Consider the following 23,946-nt stretch of genomic DNA (forward strand, 5'->3'; position numbering starts at 1 on the left):
ACAATTTCAACACATAAGGCTTCAAAACCCTAGACAAGGGTAAATCTGTCAAATCACCCTGTAGCTTCAACACTGACTGTTCTTATGTATTCACAGCCTTGATATCACAAAGTAAACTTGCTCTACAGGTTATAGCAGCGAATGGAGCAAGGTATAAGAATCTCAGTTCATAATAGACTTGAAGAACCCAAAACCCTGGCTTCTAAGGGCAATTCTGTCAAAACCTTTGAGCCTTAATCAAATACAAGTTCCCACAGCTACAAATCATCATAATACACTTGCACATAGAGTGTCTTCAGTAAGCACAGCAAGAAAAGGTCAATAAAGCACAAAATCAGTAGCAACTCAGTTTCTGTAGGGTCTAATCTGGTGCTGCTGTAATGCCTCTATTTCGAGGGTATAATAGGTATTCTATGAGTTCTCAGGTTTGGAAAATATTCTCTTATACTTGGTTTATCTTCTCACAAAAGCATAGAGTTCAAGCACTTCATTAACAATTCAAATTCAGCCCCAAAACCTGTTAGAAACTTGTTTCTGCAGAATAATTTCAACTAGCAGCAATAGACAACAATGTCAATGTGGCTTCTCTATTCAGTTCAAACCTCAGCAATATCACCTCCCAAACAATACTTTACACTTGCTTACCATATTAAATTCAAGAACCAAGCAAGGTAAAACCATTTAATGCAAAATTCTAGAAGATTACACTGCACAGCAGGTTAGTTTAGTCTCAGTTCAGCAGTAACTTAATTCTTAAGGCAATTCAGGAATTTTGAACTTGTTTAGCACTTGTTCAGCTTCTCACAGTCTTGTATAATCAATATACTCATGTTCAAATGAAAATCACAGTGATTGAAACAAGATATCTCATTTTCAGTACTCAACTCTCAGCAAAACAAGGTTAAAGCCTTAGTATAGTGTGGTTCTTGGGGTTAAAACTTGAGCTACCAATTTTTCTGAGATGGATTAAATTTTAACAGCATCAAATCATCAAATTACTCATGCTCAGATGTTTAACACTAGACTTATAGCATATTAGATCAAGGAAATGGACCACAGCAGCTTTTTTAACTCAAAATACTTAAAATCAAGCTCTAAGGTACCAAATTCTGAAGAAGTGTGTATTTGAGTTTATACCAGATATCAGCAACTGTAAATAGGTATATGAGATTTGCTTCAACCTTCACTTAGCACCTTAAGTCTCTTGAACACAACTTGATGATGAGCGCTGAAAAGTACACTTTTAAACCCCTTAAGCTTGAGTGTTCTAGGACCTTTATCTATCTTATTTACCCATTTTAGTGCTTATTTGTGTTTTTGTCTATTTCAGGTCAATAATGTTAAAATGGGCTAAAAATGGTTTCTTAAGGCCTTTTTGGAGTCAAACTAAGTCTTGGAGAGGATTCGGAGCAAAAGGACGTTGATTTGGAGCAAAAAGAGGCTGATCCTGAAAAGCTGCCAAGTGAGATCGATCGTGAGATCGATCAGAAAAGTGAGATCGATCAAAGTTGGATCGATCGAACTTTTCACTGATCGATCCAACTTTTTCTCTGATCGATCCAACTTTTTCTCTGATCGATCGAACATTACTGGCAGCGAGCTGTCTTATTCCCAAGCGCGCCCAAAAGTCCACCAACCACATAGTATGGGATTAGATATTTTTGGAGCAATATTCCTGACTTAGTAACTAAGAAAAGGACCTTCTATATAAAGGTAAGTAACCCATTTGTAAAGAGGCTTTTGATCTTTTTATTTTTACATTGTATTTTTTATTTCTCTCTCTAGTAAAGTTAAAGATTAGGGTTAGAAGAATAGAGGGAAGTGGAGGCTCATCTCAAGAACACATCTCTAGACCCACTCTCTCTCCATCTCTAGAGCTTCAAAGAAGAAGAAGAAGAAGAGGAAGAAGAAGATGGAGCCATGTTTGGAGCTTGATTCCATGACCACATCCACCTCCCCCATGATTGGCTAGATCTACACTTAGGGCTTGGATGAGCCCTAAGTCTTGTGTAATCTAAACCCTTGTATTTCTATTTTTGGGGATTTATATATATTGTTGTGATTTATGTTCTAGCCTTATGAATTTCATGAATCTTGGTATATTTCTATGATTTCTATGGTTTAATTTTTCCCATTAATTCTCTAGTTTATTTACATGTCTATGTGTGATTAAATTAGGAATTATGTCTCACATGATTCATATGGATTAATTCTTTCTATTGATTCTCTATGTGATTACATGTTGTCTTATGTGTAATTATTTAGGAATTAATCTCTACACTAGTTTTTCTATATTAATTGCATGTCTATGTGTGGTTAATTGAGAATCTAGTGATGGCTAGACATGTGGTGTATTTGGATTGTGAGCTTAATGAAAGAATTAATGGCTTGTTTTGATTTATTGTGCCTTTCACATGTTGTTTAGACAATATATGCTTCATTGATTAGATATATTGTGCCTTTCACATGATGCTTAGACAATATATGCTTAATTGGTCATCCTTGCTTATTGAATTAACCAATTACACACACACCCTAATATTGGCTAGACATGGTTTTTCATTGAATGGGTTTGTCAATTAATTAGATGGTTTATACTTGTGCTTGATGGGTTGTTCTACAATTTAATTCATGCTTGTAGGTAGGTAGACAATCTATGCTTGCTTAGATATTCCATGGCTTATTATTGCAAATTCCATGATTCTCTAGATTGATGTGTGCTACAATTGTTGCTACTTAGATGGGTCATGCTTAAACTAGATAGGTTGTGCTATAATTAGTTTAGGTAAGACAATTCATGCTTAAATTAGATGGTCCATGCTTAATATTGCAATTGGTAGTCGCATTTTGTTCACAACAATGTATTCCCCATTAATGAAAAGCAAGTGGTCAATTACACAAGCTTAGTGGTGATTCCAACACCCTAAGTCCTCTCTTCTCATCCCTTAAATCCCTATCTCTCACTAGTTTACTTTAATTACATTTTATTTAATTGATTTCTAGTTTAATCAAACAATCAATGTCTCTTTGCAATCTTGTGATACGCTAGAGTTGAAGTTAAATTCCAACACGTATAATCTCTTGGGACGATCCCTTCTCACTCATACTACATAGTATAGGTGTTAAGCGGTTTATAAATTTAAAGTATGATGCCCACTTGACACTAATTTCCAAACTCAAAGTGTTGTGCATTATTTTATACACACGCTCGGGCCTCATCACTTAACCTCCCATAGCAGCCTTGACAGCATCATACAAGCCTTAGCAGCACTGTTCCATTGTGAGTCTTCAAGAATGTATAAACACACAGCAGATTCTGAGAGTAAAATAAGCTTACATAGATGAATCAACACTCAGAGATATTCATTTAATTGCTCTTCACATTTTTCACTCAAGAACAGCCTCATTTTCTAGTATAGAGAATGTGTTTTCAGGCCTTAAACCTAGCAGCAACAATAGCTTTGCTTTTATACACAAATCCTTGTTGATGCAGCCCTAAAACCAGTGGATAGGATTAAGCTGAGATCCTCCAATCCGTGAGGAAAGATATTCTGACAATGTAAAGGTGATAGGACCTTTTTACCCCTTGCCAACTCACCTTCAAAAGCATATACCAGCTCACAAAATCAATATATATATATGTCTATACCAGAAAAGCCTTTATGATCTTGAGCTCCAAGAAATGTAAAACTGGCATAGACTCTCACTCCAGGACCACTGTGCACGTGTCAAAACCTTATAGCTTCACACAGAACTACGTAAATACCCCTGCAGATTCCTTTTGATAGAAAGATTAAAAGCACACTGCTGCAACTTTAATTGGTCTGTCACATTGAATATTTGAGCTCACATACACAATGTAGCTTTTCAGATAATTGAAGTATGAATATTAAAATATGTATGAAGACCAAAATGCCCCTAACAAGTGCTGTAAGCAGAATATAAGTGCTGTCACAGAGTTCACGACATACAAGGGCTGCATTGACTTCCTTGATGTTTCAGTGAGCAATGAGCTGAATAATTGAGCTTGAAACAACTTGTATATCCTTAATCAAACCCCAATATATCAACATTCCAATATCCAATTGCTTTGAGCCTTTAGCTTACATTTTGTCATTAAAAGGGCAAACCTCAAGATAGGCATAGACATCTTAGGGACCAACAGATTGCATACGCATCATCATCAAGTTAGCTATTATGTCGAATATAAGAAAGATTAATATTCTAAAGCAATCACAAACCTCTAATCACATGCAATAATCCTATGGTCCCCACACAAAGTTCAACATATTTCCAATAACAATCAATCCCTAGTTTCATTTTGAAGTGAACTAGCATCCAATTATGTGTTTTACCCTTTTGTCCTTATATTACACATCACAATAGCTTCAACTCATTAACATTCCCTTCCAAGTTAGAGTACCCAAGGTACGAATTCATGACTTTACTTATGCATGCAAATTTTTCATCTTTTTTTTTTTTTTTTTTTTTTTTTTTTTCAGAGATGGCAAACTATGCAGTTTAAGTCCCTTAAGCTTTCTAGATGACCCATGTAACGAGCTTTAGGCTAATGACTCCCAACCAGATGGTTTTAGGGCATTCGGTGTAAAGACACCCCAAATAGCTTATTAACTCAAGTCAACTAGGCTTCGAACCTAAACCAACACTTTCATTTTTTTCCTAACCCTCCACTTTTTTACGCGAACACTCACTGCTTACTGAGGCAAAAGGCCCAGTTACTTCATGAAAGGTATTAACTAATCATGCATATTTCTCCATCATCATGCCAAGGACATCTACTTTTCAAGGTCTACTAACTCGTATCCAACACATATAATATATCACATAAGGTTAGGCATATACCCCACAAAAATATACTAGTGTGCATCTGTGAGAAGTGAAGTACGTTAGAGACTAATTATCATTAACAATAGTCAAACAGGACAATGATGTGGACCACATATACCAAAACATGAATTAAAGATTCAAAACTGCCCTAAAATACCAATTCCCAATCATACATGAACAATAATTCTCCCAAATTTGACATGACATGCAATTCAACTTATAATTTCCATAGAAGCAAGAGCATTGCCCCACCACTAAACAAAAGACAACACTTTCCCTAGTGTTGGCACCAAAGAATATGAAAATTAAATGGAGAAGTAAAGGTGGAGACATATAGGGAAACATTGGAACATATTACCTCACTTGTGTTGATGTGGAGTACAATTGCTGCAGAGAGGTTATGGAAAACAATTGAAAAACCATTATAGACAAATATAGCACCCCCAAACAAAATATAACCATCTGCAAATACTAAATAGTGACGGAGCTCACAAGTAGGAGTGAGATACAACTGGTTAAGACTCGAAAATCAATCCAAAGGTAACTGAATAGACACAAGCGGCTGAGTTGCCTCCCAGGAGTGCTAAGTTTAACATCTTCAGCCAGACACAATGGGGGAAGTTCCCCCAAAAGAGATTATTCTGAATAGACCAGATTGACGAGGAAAATTTCCTCAATTACGTGAGGCTCAAACTCAAGGAAAGGTTTTAAACGATGAGCATTAACTTTAAACAGCTTTCCAGTTTTGGGATCTTGTACCTCAATGGCACTATGACTGGCAACATGGTGTACATAATATGGACCAAACCATCATAACCTCAACTTCCCAGGAAATAATGCAAGACGGGAGTTATACAAAAGAACCTTTTGGCCTTGGAAAAACTCATTTCTTAAAATTTGTTTGTCATATTCCAATTTAGTCTTACCTTTATAAATCCTCGAACTCTCATAGGTATCATTTATGAGTTCTTCCAACTCATTAAGTTGAAGTGTCCTATGCTCACCGGCTTGATCATAATCAAAGTCCATGGCCTTGATGGCCCAATAAGCACGATGTTCCAGTTCAACAGGCTTTGCCATAGACTAATCGATATGGAGACATTCCTATAGGGGTCTTATAAGCAGTACGATAGGCCTATAAAGCATTATGAAGGCGGAGACTCCAATCCTTTCTTGTGGGTTTAACCGTTTTCTCTAAGATATGCTTGATCTCCCTATTGGGTACCTTAGCCTGACCATTGGTTTGTGGGTGGTAGGATAGGGCTACCTTATGAGTGATCCCATATTTGGACATTAGGCTAGCAAAGACTTTATTGCAGAAATGTGAACCATTATCACTGATTATGGCTCGAGGTGTACCGAAGCGTGACAAAATGAAGTCTTTCAAGAATTTCACCACAACCCTATGGTTAGTTATCTTGGTGGCTAAGGCTTCTATCCATTTAGACACATAATCAACGGCCAGAAGGATGTAGGTATACCCATATGAAGAGATAAAGGGTCCCACGAAGTCAATACCCCAAACATTAAAGATTTTAACCACTAGTATGGATTGTTGGGGCCATTCATTCCTTTTAGTAATCTTACCTAAGAGTTGGCATCTATGACATGCTACACAGTAGGTATGGGTGTCCTTAAAAAGGGTGGGCCAATAAAATCCTGACTGTAAGATTTTTACAGCGGTCCGTTTAGAGCTAAAATGGCCACCACAGGCCTGATCATGACAGAATAAAATAATGGACTCTTGGTCTACCTCGGGGACACTCCTACGGACGATTTGATCTTGACAATACTTAAACAAGTAGGGGTCATCCCAAAAATATTCCTTAACATTAGCTAGGAATTTATCTCTCCCTTGCTTAGACCAAGTAGAAGGGGTTTGACTTGTGACAATGTAATTGATAATATCGGCATACCATGGTGTAGGAGATATCGTAAAAAGTTGCTCATCAGGGAAATAATCAGAGATGGGAATAAAATTGCTAATTGAATCAACAATTAGACGAGACAAATGATTATCGACTACATTCACAGAGCCTTTCTTATCACGGATTTCAAGGTCAAATTCCTGAAGGAGTAAAATCCATCGTATCAACCTAGGTTTGGCATCTTTCTTAGAAAGAAGATGTCTCAACGCAGCATGATCTGTATAAATGATGACCTTAGATCCTATCAAATAAGAGCAAAATTTGTCAAATGAGAACACTATCACCAGTAATTCCTTCCAGTGGTTGAGTAGTTGAGTTAGGCATCATTCAGGGTCTTACTAGCATAGTAGATGACATAGGATGCTCTATCAACTCTTTGCCCTAAAATAGCCCCGACTGCATAATCTGATGCATCACACATGATCTCAATAGGTAGGTTCCAATCAGGTGACCGGATTATGGGTTCAGTAGTGAGTGCGGTTTTTAATTACTTAAAAGCAAAGTGACAAGCATCGGTAAACTCAAATGGGGCATCCTTAGCTAGAAGATGGGTCAAAGGTCGTGCTATCTTACTGAAGTCTTTGATGAAATGCCTATAGAAACCAACATGACCTACGAAAGCTCTAATGTCACGTACAGTTTTGGGAATGGGTAAATTGGAGATGAGATCAATTTTTGCTTTATCTAACTCGATTCCGGCATTAGAGATGGTACTAGGACAATTCCTTTTTGGACCATGAAATGACTTTTTTCCAAATTAAGAACGAGGTTAGTATCACGACAACACTAAAGCACGAGAGTAAGATGGTGCAGACATTGTTCAAATGACAAGCCAAAGATAGAGAAGTCATCTATGAAAATTTCTAGAAACTTATCAACCATGTCACTAAAGATACTTATCATACACCGCTAGAATGTAGCGGGTGCATTGCATAAGCCAAATGGCATACGACGATAAGCAAATGTACCAAATGAACAGGAAAGTGGTCTTTTGTTGGTCATCAGGGTAGACAAGGATTTGATTATAGCTAGAATAACCATCTAAGAAGCAATAAAATGACTGACCGGCCAATTTTTCCAACATTTGGTCAATAAATGGTAGAGGAAAATGATCCTTCCTAGTTACACTATTGAGCTTGCGATAGTAGATGCAAACTCGCCATCCTGTTTGGACACGAATAGGAACTAACTCATTACGATCATTGGGTACGACAGTAATGCCGAACTTCTTAGGAACCACTAGGACTGGACTTACCCATTGGCTATCAGAGATTGGATATATGATACCGACATCAAGGAGTTTTATAACTTTAGTACGGACAACTTCCTCCAAGTTAGGATTCAGTTTCTTTTGGGGTTGCCTACAGGTTTTAGCATCGTTCTCCAAATGAATATGATGTTGCACTACTAAAGGAGTAATGCCTTTGATATCATCAATAGACCAATCTATAGCTTCTTTATTCGCCTTAAGCACCTCAAGTAGCTGGGTCTCCTGGTGGTTGGTTAGGTCAGATGCGATCACCACAGGAAAAGTATCAGATTCACCTAGGTAAGAGTATTTTAAAGTCTCAGGGAGAGGCTTTAATTCGACTTTAGGAGACTCTTTCACTGTTTTAGATTTAGGGTTATTTAGTGAAGACAATGATTCAAAGTGGAGTTGGTACTTGGGTGTGTCAAAGATTGGAGTGGAATCTAATAAGGTATTGACCTCACCAATATAATTATCCTCATGAAAATCAGCACCAAAATGTGCTAGACACTGGTGGAGTGGATCCTTAGGGTAGGATTGCTCAAAGGTTTTAGCGATCAACGACTCAATGAGACAAACTTCTTCAATAGAATCCGATTCGGGGGGTTGTTTCATCAAACTAAACACATTCACTTCCACTTTCATATTTCCTAAGGTTAAAGTTATATTCCCATTTCTACAATTGATCAATTCATTGGCAGCAGATAAGAATAGTCGACCTAAAATGATGGGAATTTGTTTACCTTGACTAGGTTGGGTGTCTAGAACAATGAAGTCGACTGGATTATAAAAATTTGCCACTTTGACAATCACATCCTCAATGATACCCCTTGGAATCTTAACTGATCGATCAGCTAATTGGATTCTAACATCAGTTTTCCTCAAATTATTTAATCCTAACTCTTAGTACACAGAAAAAGGTACAAGTTCACACTAGAACCTAAATCCAACAGGGCCTGGTCAAAATTTTTGCCAATCCTATAAGTGATAGTCGGACTACCAGGGTCTTTATGTTTGACCACAACTTGGTTATGTAGGAATGAGGAACAATGTTGGGCTATGAAGGCTTCCTTCGGGATGTTGGTTTTCCTCTTGACTAAGTCTTTGATGAACTTTGAATAAGAAGGAATTTGCTTAATGGTAGTGAGAAATGGAATATTAATCTGAAGATTTTGAAAAATTTCTGAGATCTCACTTTAGTGCGAATCCTTTTTATTGTTAACCAGTCGGGAAGGGAAAGGTGCATCTGGAACATATGACGGAAGAGTAAGATTATCAATTTGAGAATCTTGGTCCTTTTTGGCTTTTAGAGGGTTTGATGGACGAGACTCTGATGGTTCAGGTTCATGTTGGGTGGGTAGCTCAACCTTATTATCAATTTGTTTCCCTGACCTAAGCGTGATGATGGAATTTACATGGCCATTGGATTGGTCAGTGGAAGAGGAAGTTTCAATGTGATGAACCCCTTTGGCTTGAGGGTTGATTTCAGGTTGGCTAGGCAAGGTACCTCTTTGTCGTTCAAACAAAACTAAAGTGAGTTGACTCAACTAATTTTGCATGGACTGTTGGAATTATAGTCGGTTCTAAGTCAAAAGGTCAAAGTGACTTTCTAGCTTTTGAATTCTCTGATTAGATTCCTTATTTGATTGGTTGAGATTAAGGGCAAGCATCTTCAGAGTGTCCTCATAGTTGAAAACATGTTGGTTCTGTGGGACAGAAGGAATATAATTGCTCATGAGATCAAGTGCGAGATCACGATTATTACTTAATTAGTGTTTGGTGGGAAATGACTTTAAAGAAAGAGCAAACCTTGAGATTGAGGTTGCCTATTGGAATTACCTTGGAAACTGGGTTGACCACCTAAGTTTTGGGTAGGCAAATTTTGTCACCAAGAAAAATTAGGATGGTTTCTAGTATCAGGATGGTAAGTTTGGCTAAATGTATTAGTCATCGGCCTCCTATAGGTATTAAAGGCACACACTTGAGCATCTGAAGGTTCAGAGGTAGAATAGATAGGACATGCTTCAGTAGGATGAGATGAACTAGAACACACATTGCATTGCACATTGTGGACATGAGTGCAAAAACATCGAATTTTTTGGTCAAGTCTTTTACTCCTTCAGTTAAATTGTGCATCACAGATTTTAATTCATTTTCAGGTTTGATCTCATACCAAGAAGAAGTTTTATTGGTTTGGTCATTCCTATAAAATTCATCAGTATTCGAATTCCAATTTTGGGCATTCTCAGCTAGTTCTTCTAAGAATGTGTAGGCTTGGTCAGGGGTTTGGGCCTTGAATTTACCTTGGTGCATAGACTTGATCATGGTTCAGTTCATAGGTGAAAGTCCCTTATAGAAAAATTGAACTAGCTGGGCTTTATCAAAGCCATGGTGTGGGCATTTAAGAATTAAATCATGAAAATGCTCCCAAGTTTGATGAAATTGTTCCTCATTTTTCCCTCTAAAATTGCTTATGGAATCTCTCATTGACTTTGTCTTTTGCAAGGGGTAAAATTTGTTCGTGAATTTCTTTGCAAGTTCATCCCATGATCGAATAGAATTTGGAGAAATGGAGTTCAACCATGAGGTAGCCTTATCTTCTAGGGATAGAGGAAAGAGATGCAATTTAACACCCTCTTCATTTAAATGCTGGTTTTTAAAAGTATTGCAAATAGTTAAGAACTTTCCTAAATGGATATAGGGTTGCTCACTTTCAAAGCCATGAAATTTGGGTAAAAGGTGGATCATAGCAAGTCTAATCTCAAACTGGGGTGCTTCAGCTGTAGGGAGAACTATGTAATTGGGTGGGTTGGCTGTGATGGGTGCAAAGTAATCATTCAAAGTCTTAGATTCAGCCATTGGAAATTAATGGGTGGTTGAAAACAGTAGGAGGGGTTTCTCTAACTCAAAGAGTGAAGGATCACTAGAATAACAGATTAAACGTTTGTTAACCTGCAACCACTTGGGCATAAACACACAGACAATGACGCCATTTGACGAGTGTCGAATTATGAATTCTATCGTTGTTTTTCTACACTTTGTGCAAAAATAAGGAAAACCTGCAAAAACTAAATTAAAGATGGTATAGAATAAGCAGGGTCGAACCATACAAGATTTAAACTCGTTAATCAAAATTAAAACCAAAATTTAAGGAAGAATAACTTTTAAAACAATTTATTGATCTATTACTAATAAACTAAAAATAAAATAAATAAATAAGACAAAATAAATTCTAATCAAATAATAAGAAAAATCTCAAAGAAATAATCCACCACCACCGCTTACTATAAATAAATTTGTTTATTTCTTTGTATATAAATTTTCCTATTATAAGAAAATCACTCCACCGGTCCAATTACAACTTGGAAAGATGAAGGAAAATAATAGCGTGAAATAATAATTGTTTGAGAACATATTTTACATAATCTGATATATCTTTGGTAAATAGAAATAGGCATTTGCCGAATTACCATTAATTGGCAAACACGAAGAATCCTCTTTCTAATTCATTTATCAAAATAAGAACCCAGAATAGAAGAGTAAAATAATGCTCTAAAGAGAAAATTTCATAAAATAATTAAAGTAAATTTACTTATATTTCAGCCATGGTGGCTTCATCACTCCCTTGAGAAGGAGTGTTTAAGCCAGCATAATAAAAAAATAAAATAAAGAAATAAAAAGAATCTTCATAACAAAAATTATAAGAAATAAATTGAAGACAAAAATTCTCTCTAACTTTTATTACTTTATCTCACTAACAATGTATCTCAACCTCGTCTACATATGTCCCTATTTATAGAGTTTAGAATGGAACGATCGGGAGGAGAAAATTCTAATTACAGAAGTGAAAACAAAATAAAATAAAATCTTCCTAAAATCTTGCTGCTTCCCAATTTGGTCTGATCTTTGACTTAACGTGCTTTCCAATCTGTCTTGATATATTTTCCAATTTAGCTTGATCTTTGCTAATTTAATGGATAAGGCAATTTCTTAATTTGACTTTGATTGATTGTATAATCCCACATTTCTGTTATTTTTGTTTCTTTTCTTCTTATTCCGAAATCAGCCCCCTATAAAACATGAAAAACAAGGATAAGAACATTTATCTAATAAAAAATATTAATTAATCATTTATAATAAAGTATAAAATAATAAGTTTTGTGCACTTATCAGTTATGGTGATGTTGTCTTAATGATGTTTGAGGAAGAATCGCTTAGTAGTGGTTTGATGGTCTGGTGGGGTGATAGGTTTGAACTGTTGTTTCGAATGAGTGGTAATAAAGGCATTATGACGTGATGTTTAGCATTGATAAGCATAATGGTTTCAGGTATGATTTGAGGATGGAATAGAGATTATAAGTGTTGTTGTATGTTGTCAGGTAGGTGATGGCATTGTGCACTAGTTGAGGCGATTGTAGACAACTTAGTCTTTAGAGCCAACGAGAGCAGTGTTGGCATATAGGCATCCTTTCCTTTTAATGAGTCGGTGAGTTGCTATAACTAAGGTCACGGGTCTTGTGTGCACGGTATTCGATGGAGTGCCACCTTGAAAGGTAAAGGTGGAATGGGTGATTTAATGTCGTCATTTAGCATAGAGGTTTTCATTTGGAAGTTACGGGCTCTTGATAGAACGGGACGCGGTGTCCGATGGGTGTGATCGTTTCTTGTATTTGTAGGTTATCAGTGTTTGGTGCTTTTATCCAATTGGTTTTGGTTAGCGTAGGTGTTGCGGAGTAGCGTATGTGAGGTTCTGGTGTTGATAGTGTTTGACGGTCCATTGGTGGCGATGTCATGATAAGCGCTGATAAGTGCACATTTAAACCCCTTAAGCTTGAGTATTCTAGGACCTTTATCTATCTTACTTTTCTGTTTTAGACTAATTTCGTGTTATTGCCCTTTTCGGGTGCTTATCCCAAAAATAAGTTAATTCAGCCAAATAAGAGCATTAAAGAAGTTAACTCAAGCTGAATGGAAGAAAAGAGCAAAGTGAAAGCTAAATGAAGCAAAATGTGGAAATTCAGCATGTTCGATCGATCTTACCATTTCTTCGATCGATCGAAAGTTCATCGATCTAAACAATTCAAGATGGATCCAAGCCCTTGTCCTTATCCAAAAGAATCCAGCAAGTTCGATCGATCGAACATTTTCCAAATCGATCAAAATGATTTGATCTTATCCACACCTACCACCCACCTACCACTTTTGTCTTCTTCCCAAAAATATATCAGAGATTTGTCTTTATTCAAAAAGGCGCTGCCAAGGATGATCGATCTATGCAGCATTCGATGGATCTCAGCCAAGTTCGATCGATCTCAACACAATTTGATCGATCGAACTTCCTCAAGTCCGGAAAAAAATAGATTCCAGCTCATTAAAAGTTAGCTCATGGTTCAATTATTGAGGGACCTTGGTGTATGAGCCCGGACCATTGGGGTGACATTTGACCTACCTATATAAGGATTGAGAGCCACTTTTAGAACATAGTTGTTATTGATAACTTGTAACATTCAACATAACTTGTATTTTTCTTATCTTGGAGAGGAGGCTAGAGATTAGAAAGCTTTACATATTTTTGGGGAGTTCTTCCATTCTTCTAGGGTTCCATCTAGAAGGAGGTCATTCCTACCATGGAGATAGCCCTTGAGGGTTGGATAACTACTTTAATTAGTGGTTAGATATCAACTTGGGGCTAGAGTAGCCCCTAAGTTTGCTTCATAGACTTAGTTCTTTGTATATTTTTGGGGATTTATTTGTAACAATGTTTTGATCTTGGACTTATATATATATCTTGTGGTTTCTACTTGATGTATATGGATTAATGTTTTCAATTGATTATCTACTTCTAACCATATGTCTATGTATGCTAGAATTGATGATTCATGTGTTTTTCTCTAGATTTAATGGAGTTTATGCATGTCTATGTGTATGGATGAACTTAATCTAGAGATGGTCAAAACGTAGAGCTTAATTGAACACTCTTGCAATTTATTTGATGGTTCACACTTGTTTCTTGATGGATTGTACCACACCCTTAGCTTACTTAGTTTAATTTCATGTCTTTAGTGTAGATGTAGTGTAGTTGCTTTAAATTTATAGATAGATGGACAATCTACTCTTGTTCCTTGGTGTTCCATACTGATGAATGCATTAGGAATATGTTTCTAGATAGTTGTGTGTGTATAAATTGTGGTTTCATTGAGTGGATTTTGGTCTCATTTGATAGGTTGTGCCTTCTATTTGATTTGGCTTGACAATCTTTGCTTATTTGCCATCCATGTCTAGTTTCAATTAATGTCACACACAGACATAAGTTACAAGTCAATTTCCCCATTAATATACAATTGCTAGTGTCTAGTGAAGTCAAGCTTAGTGGTGAGCTCTAGTACCCAAGTCCTCCCCTCTATATCTTTCTCTACTTTATTAATCATTGAATTTTGTTTACTTTAATTTCATTTGCATAATAGCTTAATCAATCAATCCAACCAATCTTTGATCACTCGACCTGCTAACCCTATATATTGTTTCCATTGCAACGGTACCCACAATCCCTTGGGACGATCCCTACTCACCCTAGCTATATTTTTAGTTAGAGGTAGTAGTGACTTTATAAATTTAAAACTTGGCCACATTGTACACTCACACTTTTAGCGCAACATCTTTTCAAACTTTTGGTGGACCGCGGCTTAAACCCAAAAAAACTTAGTGATAGATGATTTTGAAAATAAGGAGCGACATAGCACAGTATTGCATTTCATAGCACCATTTTACTCATTTGGACATGATATTGATGTTGTATTTCCCTGGTAAAGCATGATCCAATTTTCTACATTTATATTCGTTGTTTGGATTCACGGGGTCACAAGAGGTGTGTCTTAGGCACCACCGACTAAGCAATTTGCTTACCCCATTACATTTAACATTTTTCAAGACTAGGAAAGGAAGTAGTGGACGTCAACCCTTCACAAGCTTAAGGAGGACTAGAAATCCATTTTGTGGTTTTTGTGTATTTGGACCCATTCTTTTGTAAAGTTTCAAACCTTAGTAAAGTGTATTCATTTTGCAAACCATGGCCATGTATTGTAACTATGACACTTGATAGTATTTTAAAGTAAAGTGGGACTATGTAAGTATTTCATGATAAATGGGAAACAAAGTTATATTTTGACTAATTAAAGATGCCTCTTAACTGTATTATGTCCTGTTTTATCACCGTGAAATTGGGATTTGGCTACGTAGCAAGTCTTGTGCAGGTTGGCTCACAATGAGCCTAGTCATTTTGGTGTTGTTTGCTGCAGATATTAGCTTCCCAGGGCCTGTCGGCTGGCTGACAAGGATCATCAGCCGGCTGACAGTGCACTTTTTGGCATTCTAGAGAGTTGAATCCTAGGAAACCATCTTTCGGCCGGCTAAACCTCACTATCAGCTAACCGACCCTCCTTCAGCAGTCGGCCAAACCCCATTTTTAGTTAGCCGAGGAGCCACTACAGCAAAGTCTCGAGAGTTTGCAACTTTGAGAGTCGTTTCGGCCGACCAACTACCTTAGTCAGTCAGCCGACCATGCAGTTTCAGCTGGCCGACCAAGGGCCATCAGCCAGTTGACACTTCCCCTTTGGCCAGTACTATGATCCTCTCTTTCTAAGCCATAATTCTGGAGCACCTTGAACCTAGTGATGAATTGAATATGACCCATTAATGTAGGAAATGACGATTGTACCCCTAGTTGACCTTGGGTTTGGGTAAGGACCCGGTTAACGGTTCAGACCCATGGGTTCGGGTCGTTACACTGCTGTTACACCTAAACCATGTTTGCTTAATTCATCACATTCTGATATGTCTTATGTGCCTAAATTGTTGCATTGCACTTTTTGTGGAAAGAATGGATATAAGAATAACTCATACCTTCATAGGAAAAAAAAAAAGTTTTTTAAAATTCATTATCAAAATTCTCATGATAAGAAAAAGGTGCGTTCTAGGAGGAAAAAGAATGTTGTGACACCTAAAATTTCTAGAGCTGAAAATTTGCTTAAGAAAGAGGGAAAGAAAAAAAAGAGAATTTCAGGAAATGAGAGTGAGAACTGTTTGGATCAAAAAATCAGATTTGATCAATTATGTGCCTTTGAGTCCATGGAACAAGTTTCCTGTCACAACTCAAATTTTTTTAATAAAACCCTCAATTTATACAAATCCATATGCATCAAAATACACCCAAGATCATTAAAAAAAAAAAAAAAAAAAAAAGATGTCCTCTTTTATGCAAAATCAATTTCCTCAAATATACACAAAAATTCTCCAAATAAATAAATAAAATCCTACAACTCCGACTCTTCCACCTAAGCCCGAAACTAGTAATCTATGTTCATCTTTGGTACCTGAAACTGGAGGGTGGTGAGGCAGAATGTCCCAGTAGGAAAACCATAACAAGAATTTCATGGAGGTTTAATAAAATAGCTTCACAAAATACACATATTCATGTGTGTATATAAACAAAATACATATGCATTTAATTAAAGCATTTAATAAAAACCATTGAAGCAAACCAACCTATGCCATTCAAGGTATAGAGAACCCTACACTGAAAAAAAAATTTGCTCACTGGATCACCTAGTCCTCAAGCTCCCGAACTCCTCTGCAACTCTCAGCTTCTCTCTGCAACTCTCATCTCACTATGTCCCACCTCTAATTTTTATATCTCTACAACATTCCAAGGTCACAAAGCTAATACAAATTTATAAAGGAAATTTGTACCGACACATCATCACAAACAGCTAACTACCAAATATCAAATATCTAATGTGGGCCCCGCCACCCAAGCTTTCTTACTTTTCCTCATTCAGTCGACCTGCTCCTCCTTGTCATTTCATTCTTTTTCTTTTTCTTTTTTCATCATTATCTAACAAACAACACTCAATCAGCCACATGAACAACCCAAATCCAATGAACTTTGGCAACACAATATCATAGTGGGACCCACCAAAACACCTTTCTAATCTCTTCGTTCTTTTCTATTTCTTCTTTTCTCTTTAATTTCGCCACCTGCCCATTCTCATCTCTATCTTATCTTCCCAATTCGGCTGACATCTCATCTCTTCCATCGGATCAATTACACCCATCACCCAACTTGGATTCGTACCTATCATTAATGACTTGCCTTTGGCCTTATTAACATATCAATTATCACTAAAATGTATCAGTAGCATGAATAAAACATTAACCAAATAAAAATCACCAAACTCACTGACACACAGAAAGTGAAACAGAAATGGTTACTCTTCCACTGTAATCAATTTCAACAATCCTTAAAAATAAAAAAATCAAGCTCTAAAAATCCGGGTTGTCACATTAATAAAAGGACTTCACCTTCAAACTGAGTCCTATGAAATTCAGTGATCATGCTTGTGTTTAAAAGAAAATTTTGTTGCCATTGGATCACTTGCTAGGGTTTGGTTTAGGTTTGAGTTTCTCAAAATAGTCTTCATTAAATATTTTAAGAAAATTATTCCATTAAATTTATGATTTATCTTTGAATGCAAATTGTGACACATGATTTTTGATTAAAAATAGATTCTTGGTTTGTAATCTATACAATGAAAGTTGATTTGCATTGATTAAGGGATTTTTAGATTTGAATCTCTTAAGTTCATAACCTTTTGTACAGTAGTCCAAATTTGAAAAATTTGATTAAAAATCTTTGAATTGTTGACTAGGGTATATTGATCATAAAAGGTATAAAGATTATTGTTTAAAAAAAAACATAGGAGCCTAAAAAAAATTATATATTCAACATAAAAAGAAGAGAAAATTTTGCAAAATGCTGAATTCTTTATTTTGGAAAAGGCTACCTATTGAGATGTGTTCGAAAGCTTCCATTAGACTTTGAAGTGGAGCTAAATGAGTAAAAAGAAAAGTGGAGACAAGTTGAATTAGGGAATTGCATTATGCTCTTTAGAGTGAAATCCACCCTACTTAGAAAAATTGTTCAAAGACAATTTCATCTTGATGTTTTTCGATCAATATGGTTTGGACAATGATTTATTGATAGTTGATTGAAAATTGATGAGATGGATTGTACACATACACTTGAACTTGTTAGATTAATTTCTAAATGTTTCATTAAAATTTGCAAGTTAAAATTCGTATTGTGATTATTTCCTGAGAATTAAAATTGATTGAATATTCTATAGAGTCGAAGGTTGTTTAGAAGGGGAAAGTACTGTTTATCATCGAAAAGGAAAGAACAAAACATTAGGACATCGTTTCCTACTTAGGATACAAATACCTATAAGGTATATTTCCAGGGTTTCCAAAAACAGAAAATCCAAGTTCAAATTGGATTATGTCAAGTAGGAACCTTTATCTGGATTTGGGAACCGGTTCCAGAAGCTAAGATTCGAGAGAACTCCATTCTGTCCTTTAGGAACCGATTTCAAGAGTCCTGACATTGTTCTGTTTGATTCTTTTTTAATCCAACTTTCCTTCCAAGTCCTATGCACGAAATTTCCTTTATTTTCAGAACGAATAGTACTTTGCAAACCTCTAGATAAACCATGTGATTTAATATGAATATATTATTCATTGATGTACTATTCATTGAATGTATAGTTGTTCCTAGTGTTTTCATACTATTTGTGCAAATTCCCTAACAGTTCTTACTTTTTAGTGATAGCACTAGAAGTTCTACTTATCTATGAAGTTGTAGTACTAATAACAAATCTACTGTAGAATGTCAAGGCACAACATAGATGATATAATCAACTTCTCTCTGGCCAAAATTGAGTACTATCCTCATAGAAGGCACAATTTTCATATCAAATCAGAAACTTTATTTTTATTTGACTTAGTTGATTCAAAATTCAGATATTTGATGAAAGTGACTTTGTTTGTATCTTCGTATATCAGACCAGATTTAAGTTCCTCTTGGATGCATTATTGGGCTTTTTCCCTTCTCAAACAACTCTCACAACGCTTCTTATAATACAATAGTATACTTCCTTGTTATGGGGGTTTAATTTTTTAATTTTTATTGGTTTTCAAGATCACCCTCCTCAAATAATTTATGGCACATAACGAAAGACATCGGCAACAAGTTGATTGCTAAAATTCACTCTTTCTGTTTCGACTAGAGCACTTGGTACATTTCACATCTTTAAAACTATGAACAATAGTATGAAGACTATGATACTATGAACAATTTTCATTCAGGCATTGGTACGAAGTAAGAACATGCCCATTAGTAATGTATATAGCACAATGAACGTCAAGTTGGAAGAAATACTTTTTACATTTCTAAGAGAACTTTACATTGATACATTTGATTTTCAGTTTCTAGTTGTCACAAAAATTCAAAAAATTTCCCAGCATTCCTCTACAATGGAAGAAATAAGAATACAAATATATCTCCGTCGCTATCAACTGTGGAAGGTAGTTAAGATAAAAGCTTCAAGCATAAGTCAGCTTGATATTTATTATAGAGGAGGAGCTCTATAATATGCTGGAATGGTTGCAGGGAAGAACACTTGTCTAACTCCTTCAGCCTCTATGATGGGAAAAATGATACCCGATGCACCCTGAAACACAAAGTTGCTCATGAATTCTCTATATATAATTCAATCAACAAATAAAAATTGATCTTTCAGTTAATGCATCTTCAGTATCAATGCTCAAAAATTAACTGTAGCCTATATGGATCATAACAGAGGTGAAATTAAGGCATAGTACGTAAGAGAAGACAGCATGTTCTGTATTTCATAAACCATAAGGAAGAGCACAGCTACCTACCAAAATCAATCTGGCTCCAATATACATGCGTTTAGGTGAAGGAAAAGGTAGCAACAGACGACCAACACCATATAAAGCCACAAAAAAGAAATGGAGAACTAAGCTTAGCGGGCGAGGGTTTAGACCAGAGAGCAGAGCCACAGGTCCAGTCGAACAAACACCTCCAAGGCTCAGATAGTCAAAACATGCTTGGCGCATTTCCTTACTTGCTTGATCAGAGGATGCACAGAACACTTTGTATAGGGCTCCTGCCAAAGTATTTATTGTGGATGCCACTGGCTGCGAAAAAGCAAAACATAATAATTAGATACCATGTTAGGTGTGGCGGGGTTGTTCGAATGATAAAGGATCAGGCCTTAAGTGCCCCCCACCTTATAATCCTAGGTTCGAATCCCCTTTCCCTAACCCTACTAACTACTAACTCTCCTTGTCAGGTCAAAAAAGAATTACTTACCATGTTGATAAAGTGTGAAAAAAAAAAAGTCTCTGATACACAATGTTTTTCATTTCAATAATTTTTTTGGGCAGTTAAAGAAATAAATGAGAAATAAAATTGGCACTCTAGGAAATGCCTCAGTTACTCCAGTTCTTAATATATATGGGAACAAGAAATGGAGATCAGAATCTATTGGAGCATTAATATCAACCCTCCACCCAAAACCACTTGAAAAAATCGAATCTAGAAGTTTTATAATGTCTATATATTATGACTATTGCATTCTCCTTCACTTAATTAGTTTTGCTTTGGAACTTTTAGTGTTTTCATGTTAGAATAACACCACCAGAATATGAACTTAGCTTACCTTGCGCAAGGTGTAAAATGATTCAAGATATGTGCACAGAGAATCTGCATCACTCAGGTCATGTAGCGGCTTAAGAAGATTTCGCAATACAACAATATCAGAAAGTGCGACAGTCATTCCTCCACCAGTTAAAGGATGACGCATGTTGAAAGCATCACCCATTAAAAGGGCTCCAGGGGTAGGAAGGGGAGCAGCCGGCATACTTCTATTCGGCATTGTTTTAATATTTCCTTTATCAATTGCAGCTATAAAAGCATCATGCACCTCAGGTGGTATCTGATACAAGCGCCATATTCAATTAATCCAAGGTAAAAGATAAAAATGAGATGGGGAAATGAAATTTTAAGTAAATAATAACCACAATAATAGGGCATATATGATATTTCAAAACCTAAAAATTGTGTAGTAAGAAACTATCTATAGGTAACTGGGGAGCCACTGTGGTTTTCAAATAGTTGGCCATTTCACCATTGCCAATAGAAGGTAGCTTTTGACCAGGTACATCAACCAAACAGCGAATCTCAGTAGTACTGATTTGATAAAATAAGATGGGTGACGGATCTGCTAAAATAACGTGCCCATGTTTTGGAAATGGAAGTTGGCAGTTCTCAAGGATCAAAGCAACAAAGCAAGATGGCACATCCACCTGTGGAACTCAAAAAATAGGGAAGTTTATTTCATGGGTCTGGAGCAAAAAATATGTGAATAAAATTGAGAGAATATAAATAATGGCCAAAAATATTTTAGTGAAAAAGGAAGAAAGTTTGAACAACAGACAAAGAATTCAGAGTTGTACGTACCTTAGGGTTGCAAAGAGAGCGTCGCAAATTTGAAAAGCAGCCATCGCAAACAATCGTAAGGGGAGCATACGCTCTAACCTCCTGACCAGTCTTAGTTTTGTACCGTATCCCCTTAACAGCTCCGTTTTCTTCAAGCAAGGATGTCACTGTTCCTTGCTCAAGACGTATGCTAAATAGAAAATTCCATGTCAAAAAGGGAAAATGGAACCAAAAACAAGTAACATCAAAAAATTATAATTAGGCGAAACTCACTGAGAAACGAAATGTCCAAAGGAAAAGAAAAAAATTACACTTACTTGGGAAGTGTAGCAGCTTTTTCCCTCATTCTCTGTATGAAGCGCCCGTTGTGGAAGCTTCTCCCAGCCACATCAGAATGAAATTTGTCGAGGGGATATGACAGTTTAGTACTTCTGCCATCTTTAAAAAGAGCATATCCAAATACTGGCTGGGCATCAATTTCCTCCACACAAGCTGTAGTTGAAGTGGATGCTTGTGTTTTAGATATATTTCACAGCCAAATCAATAATGTCTCTAGATAAAGAAGAGCAGGCAAGGCAGGACCAATTGCCAATTAAGTTTAATAGGAGCTAGCTAGGCTGTAATAAACTCTAAAACGCATGAATACCTTCAAGGCCCAACTCAATGAGCTTCAAGTATCCACCTGGTTGTAGCAGTTCACCAACAATTCTGTCAGGCTCTCTCAAATCTCTCTCAATCACATGAACTTGTCGTCCGTCCTGAGTGCAACAAGTAGCAAAAAAAAAAATTTACAAGAATGTAGTAGTAAATTGAATTGAAGGGCTTTTAAATATATAGAAAACTACTACATAAACCAGTCTATGTCATCTCCAAAAATTGTTCTATATATACAAGTTGTATACTAAATAAGAAAATTTACTCCATCCAAGTATTTTCCGAGCAAACAAACAGTTGGAAAAGGTAGACATTAATCTCACCTTTCCGAGGGTGTGAGCGAGTGCGGCACCGGCAACCCCAGCTCCGACAATGATGACGTCAGATTTGTCCGGGCAGAATTCTCTGCTGTTGTCCCGGATCTCAAACGCAGAACTACTAGTAGCTTTCTTCTGGCGATTTCTCTTGCTCCTGTATCGCAAAATATGGAGAAGAACAAAGCCTAACAGAGAGACAAAGAAAGTCACCCCAGAATCATCACCGTTTTCTCTCTCTACCCCTCTGAAATTGCAATTGCAAATGTACGTGGGTAACTCTTCTCTTTCTCTCTCTCTGTCTCTATCTCTGTCTCTGGTGGTGTTGGGAAAGTGTGAAGGAAGAGGATGAGAGAGCACAGTTGGAATGGAAGGTCCATTTATAGGCCAAAACAGAGAGAGGGTGGTGTTGTGTTGTGTTGTGTTGTGGTCTGGTCAGAGTAAGAGTTAGAGGTGATTGGGAAACTGAGAACAGAAACAATAATGCAGTCAGGACGGTGAACTAGAGTCTAGAGAGAGAGAGAGAGAGAACCGGGTCGGGTGGTGATGGAAGGAGTGGACCCCTGAACTAGCATTCTCCATTGGGTTTGACTTTGACTTTGACTGTCTCGGTTCTTGTCCTAATTCTATTTGTTCTCTATTTCTTGGACTCCAATTTTAACTTCATCATTCATTATTTACTTGAGGATCAACTAAAAGTGTTAATAAAAAAATAGCTAAATTTAGGTGGTTAAAGGAATAAATGCATCTAACCAAGATGGACCCAAACTCTAATGGGTACTAAAATAAGTCACTTGAGATCTATTTTACAGGTACGTCTGAGGTCATCATCTTCAAGCGACAAGTAGTTTCTAGATAGTGGATGCTCAAGCCATATGATCAGATATAAATCAAAATTTCTCTCACTAAAGCACACAATGGAGGAAATGTCACATTTGGAGATAACTCCAAAGGTCATCCAAGACGACGAGGATGAGATTAATTTTGAGAAAAGCATTAATGAACTCAAATTTAGAAAGCAAATATATGTTGAGTTCTTGTGGAACTTGCCACATCGGATCAATATTCCAACAACCTGGAAAGAAAGAAATTGCACGACATTACTATACATGCAACCTCCCTTGGTAATACAAGTCATGATGCATGTAACTGCTTAGCCGCTGCCATGTGGAATTGGTAAAATTAGATCAAAGGGAACTATGGTGTATAAACCAATAAAAGAATAACACGTGATTAGTTCTATGGGACTTGCCATATTATGCTCATTATGTGAGAACTAGAAAAGAAAAATTTGGTACTCTACATGCATTACCATATTATAATTAGGGTTTTGAAGAGGGAGCCATTCGAATGATGCCATGTAACTATGTGGCATACGACTGCTACATGGTAACTCCCGAGATATTTGAAGATTGGTTGACCGAGTAATGGAGGAAGGTGGTAATGTGGTTCTAGAATTTCTCCTACTTTGTTATAATGTTCCAAAAACCGTGCAACCGTTATGGAAAGAGTGTCCAGGTTAATTGAATCTTCATGCTAAATTAAAGTAAGCCTTTCAAAATGGAAACGTGAATGCTCAATCGGAATAACGGGGAA

At 36.6% G+C, this 23,946-nt stretch overlaps 1 protein-coding gene across 1 annotated transcript; it reads right to left on the minus strand.

Moving 5' to 3' along the window:
• Nucleotides 1-19,417: 19,417 nt before the first annotated feature.
• Nucleotides 19,418-22,730, minus strand: LOC132280861 (squalene epoxidase 3-like). The gene is made up of 9 exons (XM_059782621.1): nucleotides 22,622-22,730; nucleotides 22,360-22,538; nucleotides 22,029-22,140; nucleotides 21,700-21,874; nucleotides 21,404-21,572; nucleotides 21,035-21,249; nucleotides 20,604-20,883; nucleotides 19,801-20,079; nucleotides 19,418-19,589 (listed from the first exon to the last, which is right to left on the minus strand). Exons 1-9 carry the CDS (start codon nucleotides 22,728-22,730, stop codon nucleotides 19,488-19,490), a joined length of 1,620 nt encoding a protein of 539 aa, XP_059638604.1. The 3' UTR covers nucleotides 19,418-19,487.
• Between the last annotated feature and the right edge of the window lie 1,216 nt (nucleotides 22,731-23,946).

Source organism: Cornus florida, unplaced genomic scaffold (genome assembly GCF_030987335.1).
Source record: "Cornus florida cultivar Cherokee Brave unplaced genomic scaffold, ASM3098733v1 CherokeeBrave_3.0.0_Hap2_Chr11, whole genome shotgun sequence".
Lineage (NCBI taxonomy): Eukaryota > Viridiplantae > Streptophyta > Magnoliopsida > Cornales > Cornaceae > Cornus > Cornus florida.

Coding starts and splice junctions, on each gene's coding strand:
- LOC132280861 (XM_059782621.1), bottom strand. CDS start 22,730: ATGGACCTTCCATTCCAACTGTGCTCTCTCATCCTCTTCCTTCACACT. Junction 22,539..22,621: donor GAAAGAGAAGAGTTACCCAC/GTACATTTGCAA, acceptor TCTCTCTGTTAG/GCTTTGTTCTTCTCCATATT. Junction 20,080..20,603: donor CATTTTACACCTTGCGCAAG/GTAAGCTAAGTT, acceptor GCTTTTTCGCAG/CCAGTGGCATCCACAATAAA.